We start from the raw sequence: 21,606 nt of genomic DNA on the forward strand, positions 1-21,606 counted from the left end.
ATCCAGGCTAAAATGCTCCCGAACATTTGAAGTTTTGTTACCCGCAGCTGCGCTGGGAGGGCGCAAAAAAAAAAAAAAAAAAAAAAAAGGCTCCGCTGAGACGTCCTGCAGCGCGGCTCTGGGCAGAGATTGTATGAGGTGAAGTGAAGTGAGATGCCTCACTCCATTGGAAAAAAAAACGTCTGGTGACAATTTTGATTATCGCTTTTTTGTTGACAACGTCGACGAATCGTTGCAGCCCTAATTATGATCGGAACACAAGCCATTCCACGGCCCGGTAGTAACGGCTCTACGGACCGGTACCGGTCCGGGGACCGGGGGTTGGGAATCACGGTTGTAGAGGATTGCATTTCCTTTTGATGGTTTGCTCTAAGAGATAGGTCTGTACCTGGACTTCAGCTGACGTACTCACAGACTGGACCTCTAGTGTATTCTCCTCCAAGATCTCGTCCAAGATGCTGCCCAGGCTGCTGCTTCCTTCTTTGCGTTTCTTCTTGCCCGTAGGCTCTGCTACTGCTGCCTCTGGTTCTTCACTAGCAGTGGCTGCTCTCTCCTCCATCTTCGCTACCTCCTGGATGAGCTTATCCTTGGCAGTCCTCAGGTTGTCAGACTGGCTGAAGTATCTAAAAATAGATAAATGTAAAAATTACCACAACTAGTCAACTAATGAGCTGAGCACAACGGTTAGTCAGATACATTTCCTTACAACTATAACACAAATATAACCATTAAGACCACAACAGACCTACATTTAACTTAATAGATGAATAGAAATTGCCTTGAATAATGAATTATTGCATTCAATAGTACAGTGGTTTACTGTACTTGCCTGTCTTTGTATCTTGGATCCACCAGAGTGGCGATGCTGTACAGTGGCTCCTCCTCTATAGCAGCAAAGCGGGTCTCCACTGCGGCTAGGAGCGTGCTCTTCATTGTTTTGACCCCTTGGTCAGTGGTCTTTTCCTGAGACAGCAGACGTCGGAGGGCTGTTTGAATGAATTAAATGAATTGATGGTTTAACCTCTTGAACCCCAGCATGAATATTGTGAGAAAACTGCTGAAAATTGCAGATAGGCAAGCTCACAACGTGATGCGTCACGTTGCGAGTTTGTAGATCAGCTATTTTCAGCAGAAGCTTTCCTGACAATAGCAGAAAACAGAAAATACACTAGTATTGAGCCCCGAGGGACTCCGGGTACCCATATCAACTTCAAGTGGTTAAGTAAAATAATTTTATTAAAATAAAATATTCTCTTAATTGTAGTATTACTAAGTTAAAATGTTCAAGTGCAAATAATAATTATTATAACAAATAAAATAACCTGTTATTGCCGGGATGACATCAGCTGCAGATGCAGTGGCCTTGCTCACATCCTTTGTGAGTTCTTCAAATGGAACCAGCACCTCAGCTGTCTTCTCCATCAGGGTCCACTGACTGGCTGTCAGTGTTGGCTGGGAGGTTATAGGAACCTGCATAAAGCAACAGTGCCCGCTTTTGCTCCAGGATGCTCTGCAACATATAGAGGCTGCTGTTCCATCTCACTTGCACATCCTGCTGTAGACGCTTGACGTCCATCTTCAGATCACGCTGGATATCTTCCAGACGGGAGTAGGCCAACGGGGAATGTTTGAAAAGGCCAATAATCTTCCTCGCGGTGGCCAGAGTGTCAATGACGCTGCGCTGAGACAGTAGACCCTCGTGCACTGCAAGCTGGAGTGTGTGTGCGAGACAGCCCACACTCTTTACCTCCATATCATCCATGGCTTTCTTCATATTACGCGCGTTGTCTCGCACAATCACATGGACCCTTGACTTATCTATCCCCCAACTGTTAAGCATCCCCTCGATCGCCTCTCCAATACGTTCTGCCGTGTGAGACCCTCTGAAATCCTGAGTGTGCAACGTCACACGTTGTAAATTAAAACTGGGGTCGATCCACTGTGCCGTGAAGCTAAGGAGTGACATTGGACACACAGAAGAACTCCATATGTCTGTGGTAAATCCTAAAGCAGGTACATCTTTTACCTTGTCTTGCATGTGGTCGCGTAGCCTTTTCTGAGCGGCAGGCAGAGCCGTTTTGGTAAAATGGTGACGAGAAGGCAACACATAACGTGGCTCCAAGATCTCCATGAGCCGGCGAAACCCCACGTTCGCAACCACAGAGAGCGGCTGATCATCCAACGCCATGAATTCAGCTATCGCGGCTGTTATGGTTCTGGACCTTTCACTGTCCGCGGCCAGCGGTTCCTTCTTTTTAAAAGTCGGTTTAAGAGTCGGTTGTCTCAGTGCAGCCGCTGCCCCTGTTGCTGCAACATACTGACTGTGTTCGTCTTTATGTTTGCTCTTCAGGTGGCGAATAAGGTTTGTTGTATTAAATGAAGCCCTGTTTTGTCCTCCACGCGGAATTTCCCCCCTGCAATAATTGCATTTGGCTGTTGGGCTGCCTTCGCTCTCTACTTTGAAATGTTTCCATACTCCAGACATCGTCAATATAAACCCAGCCACCGCTTCTTTATTTTTCTTTTCCGCCCCCCCCAGAACAAAGGGAACTACGTCACAAGGACAGGACAAAACACTCCCCCTCCTTCAATAACAGAACCACATTTGGAGCCAACACTAAACAGTTTGCTACATATTTAATAAATAAATATTTCCCGATATTTTTTTTGCCGATTCAGATATTTTGAAAATGACGTGATCGGGCCCGATCGATCGGGAGGCCGATCGATCGGGACTTCTCTATTTACAACCCAATTTGTTGATTCGCCAACGTCCACTGGTAAATAACCGAAAGAAATGTTAGCTGACATGCTAGCAGGTATGGGCTGCCCCCTAGTGTCACTTTGAACGTTTTGATTTATTTAGTTAAGTATCCATTGAATAACATTGAAATGTCCTCGAATTTCATTTAATAACTCCAGTTACATCAACTCAAAGTTATAAAAGTCTCAAATTACCAATGTATTTATATTTAACACAAGTTAAATTAATTTACTAATTAACCAGTTATTACATTAATCACCAACTGCGGTTATCATTAATTAATTTGTTCGAGTACTTGCAAAAATACTTCTGTAATTTCAGCTTGTTAGGAGTGTTTAATGGTTTCTCATATCCTGACAGGGAATTGGCTTGTGAGTAACTGTACATTTGAATATATCATTTCTGCTTTCCATTGCAACATTTTAAAACAAATAAATAAAAAAAATGTAAGCGTAATGAATCACCATTGAATAGTAATAAATAATGTAAGCAATGAACTCATAAATCATCTAAAATACCTGCAGCATCCTGTATTCATATACCTTAAAACAAACTTAAACTCATAAAAAAAAGTAACATTTCAACCAGGAAAGACAAATATGAATTCAATAACAATTTTTAATTCATTATTTATTACTTTGAAAAAAGCTTCAATAAAAAAGGTCTTAAGAACAGTCTTCCCCACCCAAGGGAATCATTCTGGAGGGAGCTGGAGATGACAGCAACTGTAAAACACAATACACATTTGTGAGGAAAATAGAAACAGAATATCACAGGCGTGTACTTATCACTTTAGGTTTGCACTAACTGGATATCACCAATGAATAAAGTATAACAGAAAGAGAGATCTGTGGCACTACAGATCACTATTGTATTACTCACCCTGCAAAACTTTTTGTTATTTGAGCTCCCTCCAGTTGTAGACTGGGCCTTTGAAGGGCTTCTTCCTTACAAACCTGTGTTTTTTAGAATGAACAAAATGGTTTTAGTGTCCTCATCATTTAAATTATGTTACTTTTTTTAATATGTGAAATGTAATAACAATAATAATATATTTTTTAATAATTTTAGCTGGAACCACAGACGTACTGCCGCCTAAACATCCACATGCCAGTCATCCGAGTGTATTTGGATGAGGAGGCAGATCTGAAGCCAGATTATCGGCTGACCAGAGCTTCCCTGGACAACCTGGTTGCTATAACAAGAAGCCAGCAAGACCACGGATGGGGCCACTACCTGGAGGTGCTGGTGTTTGTGTTCTGGCTTGCCAGTGCCACCTCGTACCGGGTAGTCTCGAGGAGCTTCGACATCCCTCGCACAACCATTTTTAACATGGTTCACAACATGTCGGGAAAGCTTTTAAAAATCCTACCAAGAGTTATCTGTCTACCATCCATTAATGAGCTGGAGGAGATAGGGAACGGGTTTGCCCGTCTCTCAGGCTCCCCTGCATTCTCCAGGGTAGTGGGCAGCATTGATGGGTGCCAAATACGGATTAAACCACCATCCGTTGATGGCCTGTGTTACATCAACAGGAAGCTGTTCCCATCCATACAGCTCCAGGCCATCTGTGACCACAAAGGGAGGTACCTGGATATTTTTGCAGGCTACCCAGGGTCTGTTCATGACTCCAGGGTCCTCAAAAACAGCCCTCTCTACACAGAGCAGCGGTATCCACCCCAAGGATTTTTTATCCTTGGGGATGGTGGGTACCCCTGTCTGTCTGCCCCCATCACCCTCATCACACCATACAAAGAGCCAGTCCACCTGGCTACAGCAAGGCGGTTCAACCACCACCACGCCAAAGCCAGGTCCATCATCGAGCGGTCTTTTGGCAGCATGAAGACTCGCTGGAGGGCCATTTTTTTTAAGGCGCTAGAGGTGAAACCCTGTTTTGCACCTCAGATCATCGCCTGTTGTGCCATGCTCCACAACATCTGCCTGGCCAACGGCGACATTGTGGAGCCAGCAGATGACTGGCCTGGTGAAGATGCTGGGGAGCCACATCACCACCAGGACCAGCAAAGTGGGGATCGCATCCGGGAGAGGATGGCTGCAGCCGTTTCTGCTCCTGATGGCCCAGTGGCAGCCCTGGAGCATCATGATTATTTGTAAATATTGTATATATATATATATAGGTTAGACATTACAATCATTTAAAGTTAGGATTTAGTATGTTATGTTAAACATTACAATCATTTAGGGTTAGGATTTAGTATGTTACAGAATCATTTATTTATTTATAGATATATATATGTTAGATTTTGCAATCAGTTAAGGTTAGGATTTAGTATGTTAGAGAATCATTTATTTATTTATATACATATATGTTAGATTTTGCAATCAGTTAGGGTTAGGATTTACTGTTAGAGAATTATTTATTTATTTACTATTGATCTAGTTTTATTTCTTCATCTATCTAGTTACCTTCTTCAATTATTTGTAAAATAAAAAATGTTTTTGTTGGTAACCCTTTTCTTTCTTTATATATACACAGACACATCTTACTTACAGGTCAATACATACAATTCATTTATTGATCATCTACATTTTTTCACTAATTTTCTCAAGTAGAGACAACAGTCTCTCCTCCCTCTCTTCCTCCCTGATGGCCCTCTCCTCTGCCCTGGCACTCTCTGCTCGTAGGAACTCGAGGACAGGGTCTGTCCTCTGCCTCTTGCGCTGGGGACTCTCTCCTGGCCCCTCTCTCTCTCCTGGCCCCTCTCTCTCTCCTGGCCCCTCTCTCTCTCCTGGCCTTTCTCTCTCTCCTGGCCCTGCTTCCTGGGCATCGGGGGAGGACACTGCAGCTGCCCTGGAACTCTCCCCCCAGGCCGAGGCAACAAGGACAGGAGGCCGGATGGACGGCCTCCCGCCAAGTGCCTCGTCCATTAGGGGGTACCACTTCCAGGAGGCCGCTGTGTCTTCCCCCGACTCTGTGCTCTGGCCAGTTGGCGGCTTCTTGAGTTCCTTAAAATTATGGGAGTATACTTAGAAAAGCAAACGTATTACAAGTTAAGAATGTTTTTTACAAAAGAGACAAATCTTACCTTGTACGTTTTTTTTAAATTTTCCCATTTCTTCCCAGCCCTGGCTGGGCATATCACCCCCTCCAGCCCCATTTCTTTTAAGACAACCCTAAGAAATTAAAGACAAGTATTAATTTCATGCATCCATCAAATATAATATCAAATATACCTACGTGTTACTGTTTAAATTGTATAACATCATGTCAACGAAAAATAAGAAAAACGTCTGCACACCATAGGGGCTCCCATGCAAGTGTAATTTAATTAAGCATGACATTTTATGCCATGGCTTTTTCTCAGATGCTTATAAACAGGGTAAGCGGATGTACATGGTTTAATAACATCATATCAACCTCATAATTGTTAGATTTCCCTACATCTTTTGGCACGATTTACAGAGTACAATGCACATATTTACACAGGTAATTCGAGGTTAGGACTAGCATAATATGACAAAATAAAATCCACTAAGGAAAAACATAATGCTATCACTGAAATGTGTTCGCTTACTCCCATCCATGAAACGCTGCGTTACGCCGCCCCGAGAACAGCCTGTTATGCTGCATACGCAGCTTTATCAGGCCCTCCACATCATCATCTGTCCCTTAGAAAATGACAGACAAGCATATACTTTTATAACAAGTCGCAAATTGTGAAGAGAACACGCGCACACACACACACACACACACACACACACACACAAACATAACATTATAACGTAGCGTTAGCTGACAGTTACAAACAGACTACTCTCTACAAATGCTTACTGTTAATGACACAGGCTACTCTGTAAATGCTCATTGTTAAAGGGTTTATATAAACACGCCACTATAGTACATGTGGGTACGTTAACGTTACTTACATTTATAAGTAAGTAAAGCGCTCCCCCGCCTCCTGTTCAGCTGCCATTTTTTCTTCTTCTTTTTTCTTCTTCTTTTTTCTTCTTCTCCTCGGACAAAACATGACCGCATTGCATTGTGGTATACGGGAGTAAAAAGTAGGGTACATGGCTTGTACACTAACTTTTGCGGTGCATTGTGGGTATTTTATAGTGAATGAGGTAGTGGACGAAAAGTAGTGAAGAGAATTGGAACAGCACTACAAAATGGCGTGCACCCTATGTAGTGCACTATATAGGGTATAGGGGGCGATTTGGAACACAGCTCAAGTGTCTTGCTTAGAAGGAGGAAGTGATTTGACACTGCCAGGGTCGACTCCCAAGCCCGATAGAGCCTTTCTGTGTGGAGTTTGCATGTTCTCCCCGTGCTTGCGTGGGTTCTCTCCGGGTAATCCGGCTTCCTCCCACAGTCCAAAAACATGCTATTAGGTTAATTGATGGTTCTAAATTGCCCGTAGGTGTGAGCGTGAGTGTGCATGGTTTGTGTGTTAATATGTGGCCCTGCGATGGACTGGTGACCTGTCCAGGGTGTAACCCCTGCCTCTCACCTGAAATGAGCTGGGATAGGCTCCAGCAGACCCCCGTGACCCCGCAAGGGATAAAGCGGGTATTGATAATGGATGGATGGATTTTTTTTTGTACAGTGTCAAATACTCACACTTTGACCCCTCAGCTAGGGTTGCCAACATCCAGATTTGCAAATGAGGGACACCTCCCGGCTGCTCGCAACTCATTTTTGGGGTTTTTGGGGGTCAAAAACGCATAAATAACAGCATTTTGGCACAATACCTATAACAGACTATACAAACACATTAGGCTACTGTATTACACTAAATACACTTTCAGTAACAAGATTGTAATAACAACTCATGATCAGTTTGATCAGTTTTGTATTTGAGGTATACATGTGAGACACTTATAGTTCAAGTATGTATTTATTTTTGGCACAATGTGCAAAATAAGAAGATGACAATTGCTGTCTCATTTTTTTGTGTTTTAACAGTTTAAAACAATGTAAACAGTGTAACAGGAATATCAATTAAATCGTAGGCCCACTAGTGCAACCATGTTGTGCAAACAGTTTTAGGTTATTGCCTAGCCTACTTATTTGAAACTTACTAACTTTACAGTAACTTAACATTTCTTTTTTTTCCCAACAAAAAAAGTGCAAAATCAGAATTGCAAAATCTTCTGAACAACAAATCAACAAGGTGCAATATATAACACTGAAAGCAACACACACACACACACACACACACACACACACACACACACACACACACACACACACACACACACAACAGCACCGCGGACAGTGTCTGCCTTCTCCCTATCTCTGTCTCTCCTTAAGATTTAAGTGTCCATCATTGGGAAGCAGGGGTGTCTGTGACAGATTGGTCCTGACTGATTGAGAAGAAAGAAATGAGCGCTCTTGCAGCAGCGCTCATTTTTCCGTGCGAGACTAGATGTAAATATTGGCACGCGTTTCACTTCCTCACAAACCAACGCAGCACACCCACACCGCGCGCACGCCCATACACACACCCAGAGACTGAATCACACGCACATAAGCACGTGAGCACTGCATACTGAGCGGTCCTAGTGCCCTTAGGATTCAGCTGGCCAAAATATATGCATCCTCCCTTTACCCGTGCGGCCGCTGCGGCGGGACAAAGAGCGTCCCGTGCGGGATGCGCTCATTTTGGCTCAAATGCGTGATGTCCCGCCTAAATCGAGACGGTTGGCAACCCTACTTAAATTATATACAGTCCGTCAGAGTAACGTCAGAGTGACGTCAGGTTATTATTTACCTTAACAGAGAAATGATGTGGATTATGTAACATTTATAACCATATAATAATAACCCGAATATTTCTCAGCATTAAAATCATCCACAAATGCAATTAAAAACATACCAACGATGCTTTAAAGGCAATCTTGAGGCTCTGAGGTGTTAAACGCTCTCTCCCTGGATCGCGTTACCGTTGCTAAGAGCGTCTTGCCGAATAACGGTCCAACCAACGGTCCAATGCTGCCATCTACTGGCGACCGTTGGTTGCCATGGCAGCATCAGACTAACAACCAGTGAAAACAACGTAAAAGAATAATGCTGTGCTTCACAGGAGCAAAACAAACTGGAGATTAAACAGAACAACAATCATCAAAAGATTCAGAGGACTGTCCTGGTTCGGCTGCAGCTTCTTTTATGGGTTGTTCACATTTAAAATTAGCCTGCTTTGTTGAAAACAAATTTAAATAAAATACAACTTTTGTTCTTATCTTTTTTTAATCACTTTCACCAACCAATTCCCAGCCAACAGTTTAACTCCCTATTGTTAGCTTCTGGATCTCTTCAGCTGCTTTGTTCATTTGTCTTGACAAGTTTAGACACAGTGTGTTGCCAGTTAATGTCGTTTGTATTAATGTCCTGGTACAAATTGCTTGCAGACACATGACAAGTGTCCCGGAGTTCAACGATGGGGCGAAAACGCGTGATGGCAGCCGTTAGTCTGACGAAATGAAATGAAATGAAAAAGTGCCATAAATCTTACCTCTGAAGACGCAACGCGCACCTGTTGTTTCGTGTCTGGTTCCTCCAGCTTAACTGAATTTATTGTAGGTGAAATATCTATTTCTGACCGCCTTAATCTAGGTTAATTTAATGTAAAAGTTAACGTAATGATGTTGAATAGTGCGGCTGTCGGCGGTTTGCGGTTGCCTAGCGACGGCTGAGCTTCTCTTCCCGGTGGCACAATGTGCAAAATAAGAAGATGACAATTGCTGTCTCATTTTTTTGTGTTTTAACAGTTTAAAACAATGTAAACAGTGTAACAGCAATAATCAATTAAATCGTAGGCCCACTAGTGCAACCATGTTGTGCAAACAGTTTTAGGTTATTGCCTAGCCTACTTATTTGAAACTTACTAACTTTACAGTAACTTAACATTTCTTTTTTTTCCCAACAAAAAAAGTGCAAAATCAGAATTGCAAAATCTTCTGAACAACAAATCAACAAGGTGCAATATATAACACTGAAAGCAAACACACACACACACACACACACACACACACACACACACACACACAGTGTTGGGGTAGTTACTCAAAAAAGTAATCCATTACATATTACTAGTTACTTTAAAAAAAAGTAATCCGTTACACTACTTAGTTACTGGTTGCTGAAAGTAACTAGTTACATTACTAGTTACATTACTTTTGGATTACTCCGCAATATCACCTGACCTGAGCGGCACCATAACTCGATTGCCAATGAACAACATATACAGGACTGTCTCAGAAAATTTGAATATTGTGATTTTCTGTAATGCAATTACAAAAACAATTAAAACTGCAAGCAGCAATGAACGGGCCCTCGCACTCACGGCCACCGCCCCCCATAAGCATATCAGAAATGACAGCACCCACGACTTCCTATGTCAAACCATTCAAAAGTTATAGCAGAAAAAAGGGACAACCAATCAGAAGAAGGGGCGGGGCTAGTTCAGGCCAATGAAGGTCAAGGACTCCATACAGAATCTGATGACACCACCCACTACTCTCTATGTCAAAACATTCAAAAGTTATAGCAGGAAATAGGGACAACCAATCAGAAAAAGGGGCGGGGCTAATTCAGGCCAATGAAGGTCAAGGACTCCATACAGAATCTTATGACACCACCCAGGACTCTCTATGTCAAACCATTCCAAAGTTATAGCAGAAAATCGGGACAACCAATCAGAAGAAGGGGCGGGGCTAATTAAGGCCAACGAAGCTTAAGGACTCATTACAGAGTCCCATGACACCACCCACAACTCTCTATGTCAAACCATTCAAAAGTTATGGCAGAGAAAAGTATTCTAGGGGGCGCTGTTGAGCCGTTAGGCCACGCCCATTAATGCAAACCATGAAATATCAAATTTATCGCCAGGCCTGGCTTGCATGCAAAATTTGGTGACTTTTGGAGAATTATCAAATATGGACCAATCACATGAAGGGGGGGCGCGCCTTTTGGCGTCTAGCGTCGCCACGGTAATGCTTTTGAAAGAGAAAAGTAATGCGTGTTGTCCCAGGATGGAGACGCACATTTTTATGTATAACACACCTGGGTGCACGTTACGGTTCGGGCTGAATTAACTGCCAAAGGAATGGCATACATTTCGCCAAAATGACACGTTTAATTCAAAATGGCCGACATCCTGTTCGGTTTCGGGCATGACCCCAAGAGACTTTTGTTTAAGTTGCGCCATGATACAGGTGTGTACCGATTTTCGTGCATGTACGACAAACCGTATTGTGGGGCTTGAGGCACAAAGTTTTCAAGGGGGCGCTGTTGAGCCATTAGGCCACGCCCATTAATGCAAACCATTAAATATCAAATTTTTCGCCAGGCCTGCCTTGCATGCAAAATTTGGTGACTTTTTGGGGACGTTTAGGGGGGCAAAAAGGCCCTCCTTTCGTCAGAAGAAAAAAGAAAAAAAATTCCTACAGATACAATAGGGCCTTCGCACTGCAAGTGCTCGGGCCCTAATAATAATAAAAATTCCTACAGATACAATAGGGCCTTCGCACTGAAGGTGCTCGGGCCCTAATAATAAAAATTCCTGCAAATACAATAGGGCCTTCGCACTGCAAGTGCTCGGGCCCTAAAAATGTCATCCATTCTGGATTCATTACAAATCAACTGAAATATTGCAAGCCTTTTATTATTTTAATATTGCTGATCATGGTTTACAACTTAAGAAAACTCAAATATAAAAATTTGAATATTCTGGGAATCTTAATCTTAAACTGTAAAGCATAATCAGCAATATTAAAATAATAAAAGGCTTGCAATATTTCAGTTGATTTGTAATGAATCCAGAATCTATGATATATTTTTTTTTTTTTAATTGCATTACAGAAAATAAAGAACTTTATCACAATATTCTAATTTTCTGAGACAGTCCTTTAGTTGGAACTTTATTACTGCAGTGCCCAGATCAGCACCAGAAGTCCCGTAAAATCCCGTAAAATCCCGTAAGATCACGTTAAAGCCCAACGCAGAACTTACGGCGTAGGGTATGCGGCGACGCGCACCGTGCGGTGTGTATCGCCGCGTACCCTACGCCGTAGGCTCTGCGTCGATTTAACGCGGAACCATAAATCAGCCTCAAGTCAGACAAGTGTTGCAGCGCAACACGTGAAGACGCATGAAAGGCAAGTTTGATTTTCTTTTCTGTTCTCCCGTTCTACATGTAGCTGAAAAGCTTAAAGTAACTAATGTAACGTATTTTTTCTTGTCTTAGAGTAACTATAACTGGATTACCCAAATTACAACTGTAACGCGTTACATTACTGCGTTACTGGCGAATGTAATCTCGTTACAGTAACGCGTTACTTTGTAACGCGTTACACCCAACACTGCACACACACACACACACAACAGCACCGCGGACAGTGTCTGCCTTCTCCCTATCTCTGTCTCTCCTTAAGATTTAAGTGTCCATCATTGGGAAGCAGGGGTGTCTGTGACAGATTGGTCCTGACTGATTGAGAAGAAAGAAATGAGCGCTCCTGCAGCAGCGCTCATTTTTCCGTGCGAGACTAGATATAAATATTGGCATGCGTTTCACTTCCTCACAAACCAACGCAGCACACCCACACCGCGCGCACGCCCATACACACACCCAGAGACTGAATCACACGCACGTGAGCACTGCATACTGAGCGGTCCTAGTGCCCTTAGGATTCAGCTGGCCAAAATATATGCATCCTCCCTTTACCCGTGCGGCCGCTGCGGCGGGACAAAGAGCGTCCCGTGCGGGATGCGCTCATTTTGGCTCAAATGCGTGATGTCCCGCCTAAATCGGGACGGTTGGCAACCCTACCCTCAGCGCAAAAAATGCGCACTTCACACGGTAGCTATAAAATATACTATACATTATTATTATATTCTACTTTCATTGAGCTAATTTCTTCACTTACATCTGACCTAATTATTGATATCAAATATTCATGATTTCTTAAAGATTTTAACCTTTTAAATGCCAGGTTTTTGCCATGATGCCATGTTTTTAGATGAAAAACACAGAAAACACAGAGCAGCAACATTGATTTTCATGCATTATTATTTTTTATGCATTTAAAAATGCATACACACACATACTTTTTTATCCAGTAGTGAAGCAATGAACAGTGCTTCAGAGAGGAACAGTGTGCCAGGAACATCAAAACTGACTAAATAACATTCAATAACAACAAAATTGTGTGTCAGAGAAAGAGAGAGACTGTGGCTGTATCCGAAATCGCATACTAATGTACTACATGCTACATACTGCATCAGTATGTACTATATACTGGATACTAAATGAACGATTCAGTACCGCTCCAACAGACCGTTCACACAGCAGTAGCAGCCAAGTATCCCAGAATGCATTTCGCACCAAAACGACAGCGGAAGCCCAGAGCTAAAAGCTGTTTTAATTTCCGCTGTAGCGCTGTTAATATGCCACTTTATTAAGTTTTAATATTTTTTCAGGCATAAAAGTAACCGTTTAGATCTCCGACCTGGGCTCGGTTTATCCAAATAACGCCTGTTAATAAATGTTCTGGGATGTTTTCGGGGATGAGAAGAGCCGTCAGCTCGGGAGCAGCAGCAGCTCACGGCCGGAGTACAGACGTGATCGCCGGGTCAACCTGCACCGTCGTCCCGGGGAAAAAGTGATCCAACGAACTGACCTGCAGCTCTGTGGCTGAAATAAATAATTTAGGAAGATAAATTTTGGTTTAATAGATGAAATCTAACAGTTGTAGCTGCAACATTTGGTTTGTCTGAATATAAAGTGAAGCTTCATGTTTTTACTGGAACCCCAGAAGCAGCGCTGCTGCTCTGTCTGTACATCAGACAAATGAATAATAAAATGAATAATAAATAAAATTAACATATCAGTCTATTGAATTTCATGGTAGCACTTTATAATAACTACACACTATTAAGCATTAGTTAAGTTTTTTCAATTCAATTTTATTTATATAGCGTCTAATACAACAGAGTTGTCTCTAGACGCTTTACAGAGACCCATACCCAGAACATGACCCCCGAGCAGTTATTACATAAACAATGGCAGGTAAAAACTCCCCTGGTGGGAGAAAAACCTTAAGCCAAACAGTGGCAAGGAAAAACTCCCCTTTAGGAGGGAAGAAACCTTGAGCAGGACCAGGCTCATCAGGGGGGACCCTCCTGCCGAGGGCCAGACTGGTGGGTCAGGGACGGCAACAGCACAGCAGGCAGGTGGAAGCAGCAACGGGATGACCGGGGGTGGGGACCGCAGGCCAGCACGCAGCTCCCGAAGCTCCGGCCCAATCAGCAAGTCCCAGGTTGGGGTGCAGGGTCAGGAAAAGACTTGTGCTCCGTAATGCAAGCTACAGCCACCCACGACCACCTGCAGGACAAAAGAGAGAAAAGGGAGGAGAAGGGGGGGCCAGCAACGGGATGACCAGGGGTGGGGACCGCAGGCCAGCACGCAGCTCCCGAAGCTCCGGCCCAATCAGCAAGTCCCAGGTTGGGGTGCAGGGTCGGGGAAAGACTTGTGCTCCGTAATGCAAGCTACAAGCCAACCACGACCACCTGCAGGTTCCGGTGTCCGGCAAAGGATGCTGCAACATGGACAAAAGAGAGAAAAGGGAGGAGAAGGGGGGGCCAGCACAAGAAACTACAGGAGCGACTCTGACACACTAAAGTTTACACTACCTAGAGATTTACCAACACCAGCTAGAGGTTTACTAAACACTAACTATAGGCTTTACTAAACAGAAATGTTTTAAGTTTAGTTTTAAAGGTGGAGGTGGTGTCAGCCCCCTTAACCCAGATTGGAAGTTGGTTCCATAGTAGTGGTGCCTGATAGCAGAACGCCCGCCCTCCAAATCTACATTTGGATACTCTAGGAACTACGAGTAAACCTGCACTCTGAGAACGGACAGCTCTGACAGGAACATAAGGCACTATCAGGTCTTGCAAATAATGCGGAGCTAAGCCGTTTTGGGCTTTATACGCAAGTAATAACATTTTTTTTTTTAATTCAAGATCTTTTTATTGAAATTTTCACAAAGTAAAAAAAGGTGAAATGCTGCATGTCAATTACAAATATTTTGAGTAGGCATGGGCATGTTAATCATAGCATACACCAGTGTACAAAATATAAAAAACAATTAAAGCTGCAAGCAGCGATGAACGGGCCCTCGCACTCACGGCCACCGCCCCCCATAAGCATATCAGAAACGAGACCACCCACGACTTCCTATATCAAACCATTCAAAAGTTATAGCAGAAAAAAGGGACAACCAATCAGAAGAAGGGGCGGGGCTAATTAAGGCCAATGAAGGTCAAGGACTCCATAAAGAATCTGATGACCCCACCCAGGACTCCCTATGTCAAACCATTCCAATGGTATAGCAGAAAATCGGGACAACCAATCAGAAGAAGGGGCGGGGCTAATTAAGGCCAACGAAGCTTAAGGACTCATTACAGAGTCCCATGACACCACCCACGACTTCCTATGTCAAACCATTCAAAAGTTATGGCAGATAAAAGTATTCTAGGGGGCGCTGTTGAGCCGTTAGGCCATGCCCATTAATGCAAACCATGAAATATCAAATTTATCGCCAAGTCTGGCTTGCATGCAAAATTTGGTGACTTTTGGAGAACTATCAAAATGGACCAATCACATGAAGGGGGGACACACCTTTTGGCGTCTAGCGTCGCCACGGTAACACTTTTGAAAGAGAAAAGTAATGCGTGGTGTCGCAGGATGTAGACGCACATTTTGATGTATAACACACTTGGGTGCACGTTACGGTTCGGGCTGAATTAACTGCCGAAGGAATGGCATAAATTTTGCCAAAATGACACAATTTATTCAAAATGGCCGACTTCCTGTTCGGTTTCGGCCATGGCGCCAAGAGACTTTTCTTTTAGTTGTGACATGATACAGGTGTGTAGCGATTTTCGTGCATGTACGTCAAACCGTATTGTGGGGCTTGAGGCACAAAGCTTTCTAGGGGGCGCTGTTGAGCCATTTTGCCACGCCCATTAATGTAAACCATGAAATATCAAATTTATCGCCAGGCCTGGCTTCCATGCCAAATTTGGTGCCTTTTGGGGAACTATCAAATATGGACCAATCAGATGAAGGGGGGGTCCGCTTGTTGGCGTCTAGCGTCGCCACGGTAACACTTTTGAAAGAGAAAAGTAATGCGTGTAGTCGCAGGATGGAGACGCACATTTTGATGTATAACACATCTGGGTTCACGATACGGTTCGGGCTGAATTAACTCTCGAAGGAATGGCATATATTGCTCCAAAATTACGCAATTAATTCAGAATGTTCAAAATGGCCGACTTCCTGTTCGGTTTCGGCCATGGCGCCAAGAGACTTTTCTTTTAGTTGCGACATGATACAGGTGTGTACCGATTTTCGTTCATGTACGTCAAACCGTATTATGGGGCTTGAGGCGCAAAGTTTTTTCTGTCTGAACCAACCAGATGAAGGGTGGCCGCGCTTTTTGGCGTCTAGCGTCGCCACGGTAACGCTTTTGAAAGAGAAAAGTAATGCGTGTAGTCGCAGGATGGAGACGCACATTTTGATGTATAACACACTTGGGTGCACGTTACGGTTCGGGCTGAATTAACTTTCGAAGGAATGGCATAAATTTCGCCAAAATGACACAACTAATTCAAAATGGCCGACTTCCTGTTCGGTTTCGGGCATGACGCCAAGAGACTTTTCTTTCAGTTGCGCCATGATACAGGTGTGTAACGATTTTCGTGCGTGTACAACATACCGCATTCTGGGGCTTGAGGCACAAAGTTTTCCGGGGGGCGCTGTTGAGCCATTTTGGCACGCCCATTAATGCAAACCATTAAATATCAAATTTTTCGCCAGGCCTGACTTGCATGCAAAATTTGGTGACTTTTTGGGCACGTTTAGGGGGGCAAAAAGGCCCTCCTTTCGTCAGAAGAAAAAAGAAAGAAAAAAAAAAATTCCTACAGATACAATAGGGCCTTCGCACTGAAGGTGCTCGGGCCCTAATTAAACAGTATGAAAAAATATAAAATAGTAACATGGGCAGGACCAGTACATGTGGATGAGAGAGGCTTCTGCTACCTTACATCTTACACAGTATGGACTAATTTCTGGGTACATGGAGGATAACTTTGCTTTGGAAATATGAGCCCTGTGTACCACTTTAAACTGAATTAAGCAGTGACGTGCGCACAGGGAGGTTGTATTAACCAGTTTGAGTATGGACTCCCAGGTATCCTCTGATAAGGGAAGCCCTAAGTCCTGCTCCCATGCTGCTTTGAGTTTATCTGTAGGGGCACTCCTAAGATCCAGCAACATGCCATAGAAAGACGAAATGAGCCCCTTTTTGAATGGGTCTGTGGCAAGAACTTTGTCAACTTTGGTCAAGCCTATCGATGCACCAGGGCTGGGTGTCTGGGAATGAACAAAATGTCTAGCCTGAAGATACCTAAAGAAATGTGATTTTGGAAGGCGGAATTTACTACTTAACTGCTCAAAAGATGCCACGGTGCCGTCTATGAACATATCTCTAAAACGAATCATACCCCTCCTGTGCCATTCCTGGAAGGTGGGGTCCTCAAGGGATGGTTTGAAAGAGTGATTTGATGCAATGGGGCTAAGAAGAGAGAAGCTGTGAAAACCAAAAAACTTCCTAAATTGGGCCCAAATTCTAAGAGAATGTTTAACCACTGGGTTTTTGATTGATTTAAGTGAAGGAAGTGGAAGTGAGGAGCCGAGTAGGGCAGGAATTGACAGGTCATCAGTTGGATGTAACTCCATCGCCACCCAGTCAGGGCGGTCAGCGCCGTCGCAGTAGAAGGACCAGAATGCAAGGCAGCGCAGGTTAGCAGCCCAATAATAATAACGAAAGTTTGGGAGGGCCAGACCACCTGCAGACTTAATTTTTTGAAGGTGAGTTTTGTTCAAACGTGGCCGTTTACCCCGCCATAGGTATGAAGATATAACTGAGTCAAGGGACTGAAAAAAAGAACCAGGAATAAAGAGTGGTAAGGTCTGGAAAAGGTACAAAAATTTAGGTAAAATGGTCATTTTAACTGAATTGATGCGACCCACAAGAGACATTGACAGGGGTGACCATTGTGTAAGGGTTTGTTTGGTCTCATTTAACAATGAGATAAGATTCTCTTGGAGCAGGTCTTTGTGTTTCCTTGTCACAGATATGCCTAAATAGGAGAATTTGTCATTTACGATTTTAAAGTGAAAATTGGAAAGGTCTAAAGCATGCGATTCGAGATTGGTAGGGAAAAGCTCACTTTTGCTGAGATTCAGTTTATAGCCTGAGAGTTTCCAAAACTGACTGAGAAGTGACAGCGCAGGGGGTAATGAGGCCAGAGGGTGAAAGATGAAAAGCAAGAGGTCATCGGCATAAAGCGAGACCTTATGTTCCCTGCCACCTCTCCAGATACCGGACACATCCTCACAAGATCGGAACGCTGTGGCAAGCGGTTCGATAGCCATGTCAAAAAGCATGGGACTAAGGGGGCACCCCTGACGGGTTCCACGATGCAGATTAAATGGTTTTGACCGTTGAGAGTTAGTACGAATTGAGGCTGTTGGGTGTAAATAGAGAAGTTTAATCCACAGAGCAAAATTCGGACCAAAACCAAACCTGTCCAGCACAGCAAAGAGATAATCCCATTGGACGCGATCAAATGCTTTCTCCGCATCCAGAGAGACAACGCATTCAGGGATAGCCTCAGAGGCAGAGTAGATAATATTGAACAGTCGCCTTGTGTTGAAGTAAGACTGCCTACCTTTAATGAAGCCAGTTTGGTCTTCAGATATAATTGTGGGGAGGGCATTCTCCAGCCTATGGGCTAGGACTTTAGCTAGGATTTTAGCATCTGTGTTTAAGAGGGAGATGGGCCTGTAGGAGGCGCATTCAGTAGGATCCTTCCCTTTTTTAGCTATGAGGGTGATGCAGGCCCCAGAAAAAGAAGGAGGGAGGGAACCGTGGCTGAAGGATTCTGAAAGAACTGTAGATAGCAATGGGGAAAGCAGAGTAGAAAATTTCTTTAGAAATTCCGCCGGGAAGCCATCAGGGCCAGGACATTTACCCGACTGCAGTGAAGAAATGGCTCGAGTAATTTCTATCAGGGATATCGGTTCTTCTAATGTCTTCCTTAGATCTGGTGAAAGACTGGGAATACTAAGACTATTTAAAAAGTCTGCAATCTCATCTCGATCAGTCTGAGATTCCGAGGTGTATAGCTGGGTATAAAAGTCCCTGAATGCTCCATTTATGAGTAAGTGGTCTGTAGTTACATGGCCATTTGGTAATCGAATCTTAGAAATATTTTGTTTAGCCTTAGAGCCTTTAAGTTGGTTGGCTAATAATTTGTCAGATTTGTCTCCATAAACATAAAACCTGGTTTTACTTTTCAGAAGTGACTGTTCAATTGGGTGAGTGGTAAGCAGGTCAAATTTAGTTTTAAGTTCTAGCCGCTTTTTGTAAAGATCTGGGGATTTAGTCCGAGAATATTCTTCATCGACCTCTTTGATTTGGCGGGCAAGGTCTGATCGCTCCCTATAAGATTTTTGCCTCACCCTAGCAGTGTAGGATATAATCTGTCCCCGGAGATAAGCCTTGAGGGAATCCCAGACAGTTAGACTAGACATTCCTGGAGTCATATTCGTGGATAGGAAAAAGGCTATTTCCGTTTCCATTGATTTAACAAAATTTGTGTCCGACAGCAGAGATGAATTGAATCGCCACTGTCTGTCTCTCTGAGGTAGGTCAGGAAGGGACATGGTTAGAACCACAGGAGCGTGGTCGGAAATGACAATGCTCTGATAAGCACAGGAATGAACCAGGGGAATCAGTTGATTATCAATAAAAAAATAATCAATCCTCGAGTATGTGTGGTGCACTTGTGAGAAAAAGGAGTATTCTCTGTCACATGGATGTAAAGAACGCCACACATCACAAACACCGTAGTCAGAAAGGAACGCCTGAATAAGACGGGCTGACTTACTTGCTGTGCCGGGGTTGGTAGAGGATCGGTCTAGGACTGGGTCGAGCCAGCAATTAAAATCACCACCCAGTATGAGAGAATATGTATTAAGGTCAGGGAGCAGTGAAAACAGTCGTTCAAAAAAGACTGCATCATCTGAATTAGGGGCATAAACGTTCACAAGTACGACCAATGTATTGAATAATTTCCCAGAAACGATCACGTAGCGACCAAACTTGTCAGAAATCACATTGTGCTGCTCAAATGAAACATCCTGACTGATCAGAACTGAAACTCCTCGGGCCTTAGCTTGAAAGGAGGAGTGAAATTATGGCGTTATATTTATGTCATTAAAGGAGCGAGCGATAACACATGTGCACGCGCGCATATTTCTTTGCGCGAGTGAATTATTTCGTGTCACGCGCGCAGATTTCAATAGCCGCGCGCACTTGTTTGATGTTCGCGCACATATTCAGCAACCGAGTGGAGCAGAGGGAGGTGCGAGCGAGTAAAAAACGCTGCTTTGCGCGCGCTGGATTGCTCCTGCTCTCCCTCTCTCTCCCCCTGTGCTCTCATGGATGGAGTTCTGCTCGCTCGAAGCAAAGAGTTTTGACAGTTTGGGGGCGGAGACCAAGGATGACCCCCGGCCCTCTTATGATTGGTCATTTTCCAGCCCCCCCCCCCACATGACATCTATCACTTTCTCTATCTATCTATCTATCTATCTATCTATCTATCTATCTATCTATCTATCTATCTATCTATCTATCTATCTATCTATCTATCTATCTATCTATCTATCTATCTATCTATCTATCTATCTATCTATCTATCTATCCATCCATCCATCCATCCATCCATCCATCCATCCATCCATCCATCCATCCATCCATCCATCCATCCATCCATCCATCCATCCATCCATCCATCCATCCATCCATCCATCCATCCATCCATCCATCCATCCATCCATCCATCCATCCATCCATCCATCCATCCATCCATCCATCCATCCATCCATCCATCCATCCATCCATCCATCCATCCATCCATCCATCTATGTGTGTGTGTAAAGTTGGAATACAATATTTTTTACCTCTTTCCATGAAATGATTGACAATGTGATTTATTCTTGATAAAGATATATTCTAAAAATTGTATTGATCAATCTCATATATATATATATATACACACATACATATAGATAGATAGATAGATAGATAGATAGATAGATAGATAGATAGATGGATGGATGGATAGATGGATGGATAGATAGAGAAAGTAATAGATGTCATGTGGGGGGGGGGGGCTGGAAAATGACCAATCATAAGAGGGCCGGGGGTTATCCTTGGTCTCCGCCCCCAAACTGTCAAAACTCTTTGCTTCGAGCGAGCAGAACTCCATCTGCGAGAGCACAGGGGGAGAGAGAAGGAGAGCAGGAGCAATCCAGCGCGCGCAAAGCAGCGTTTTTTACTCGCTCGCACTTCCCTCTGCTCCACTCGGTTGCTGAATATATGCGCGAACATCAAACAAGTGCGCGCGGCTATTGAAATCTGCGCGCGTGACACGAAATAATTCACTCGCGCAAAGAAATATGCGCGCGTGCACATGTGTTATCGCTCGCTCCTTTAATGACATAAATATAACGCCATATGAAATCTCTGCCCTGACCACCTCGGGAACAGGCGGCTATTATCAGAACTGCGAATATGAGTTTCTTGTAGAAAGGCTATTTCTGTTTTAAGGTGTTTTAGATGTGAGAAGATCCTTTTCCTTTTAACAGGGTGATTCAGACCCTTAACATTCCAGCTCACCAACTTCAAGTATCTACTCATAATATCTAAGAAGAAAAATTAGGTGAGCACAATGACCTAGGCAAAAA

At 43.5% G+C, this 21,606-nt stretch overlaps 1 protein-coding gene across 1 annotated transcript; it reads left to right on the forward strand.

Moving 5' to 3' along the window:
* Positions 1 to 3,871: 3,871 nt before the first annotated feature.
* LOC133418684 (putative nuclease HARBI1) lies at positions 3,872 to 4,879 on the forward strand. The gene has a single exon (XM_061707508.1). The coding sequence runs from the start codon at positions 3,872 to 3,874 to the stop codon at positions 4,877 to 4,879; it is 1,008 nt and encodes a 335-aa protein (XP_061563492.1).
* Positions 4,880 to 21,606: the final 16,727 nt, after the last annotated feature.

Source organism: Cololabis saira, chromosome 18 (assembly GCF_033807715.1).
Source record: "Cololabis saira isolate AMF1-May2022 chromosome 18, fColSai1.1, whole genome shotgun sequence".
Lineage (NCBI taxonomy): Eukaryota > Metazoa > Chordata > Actinopteri > Beloniformes > Belonidae > Cololabis > Cololabis saira.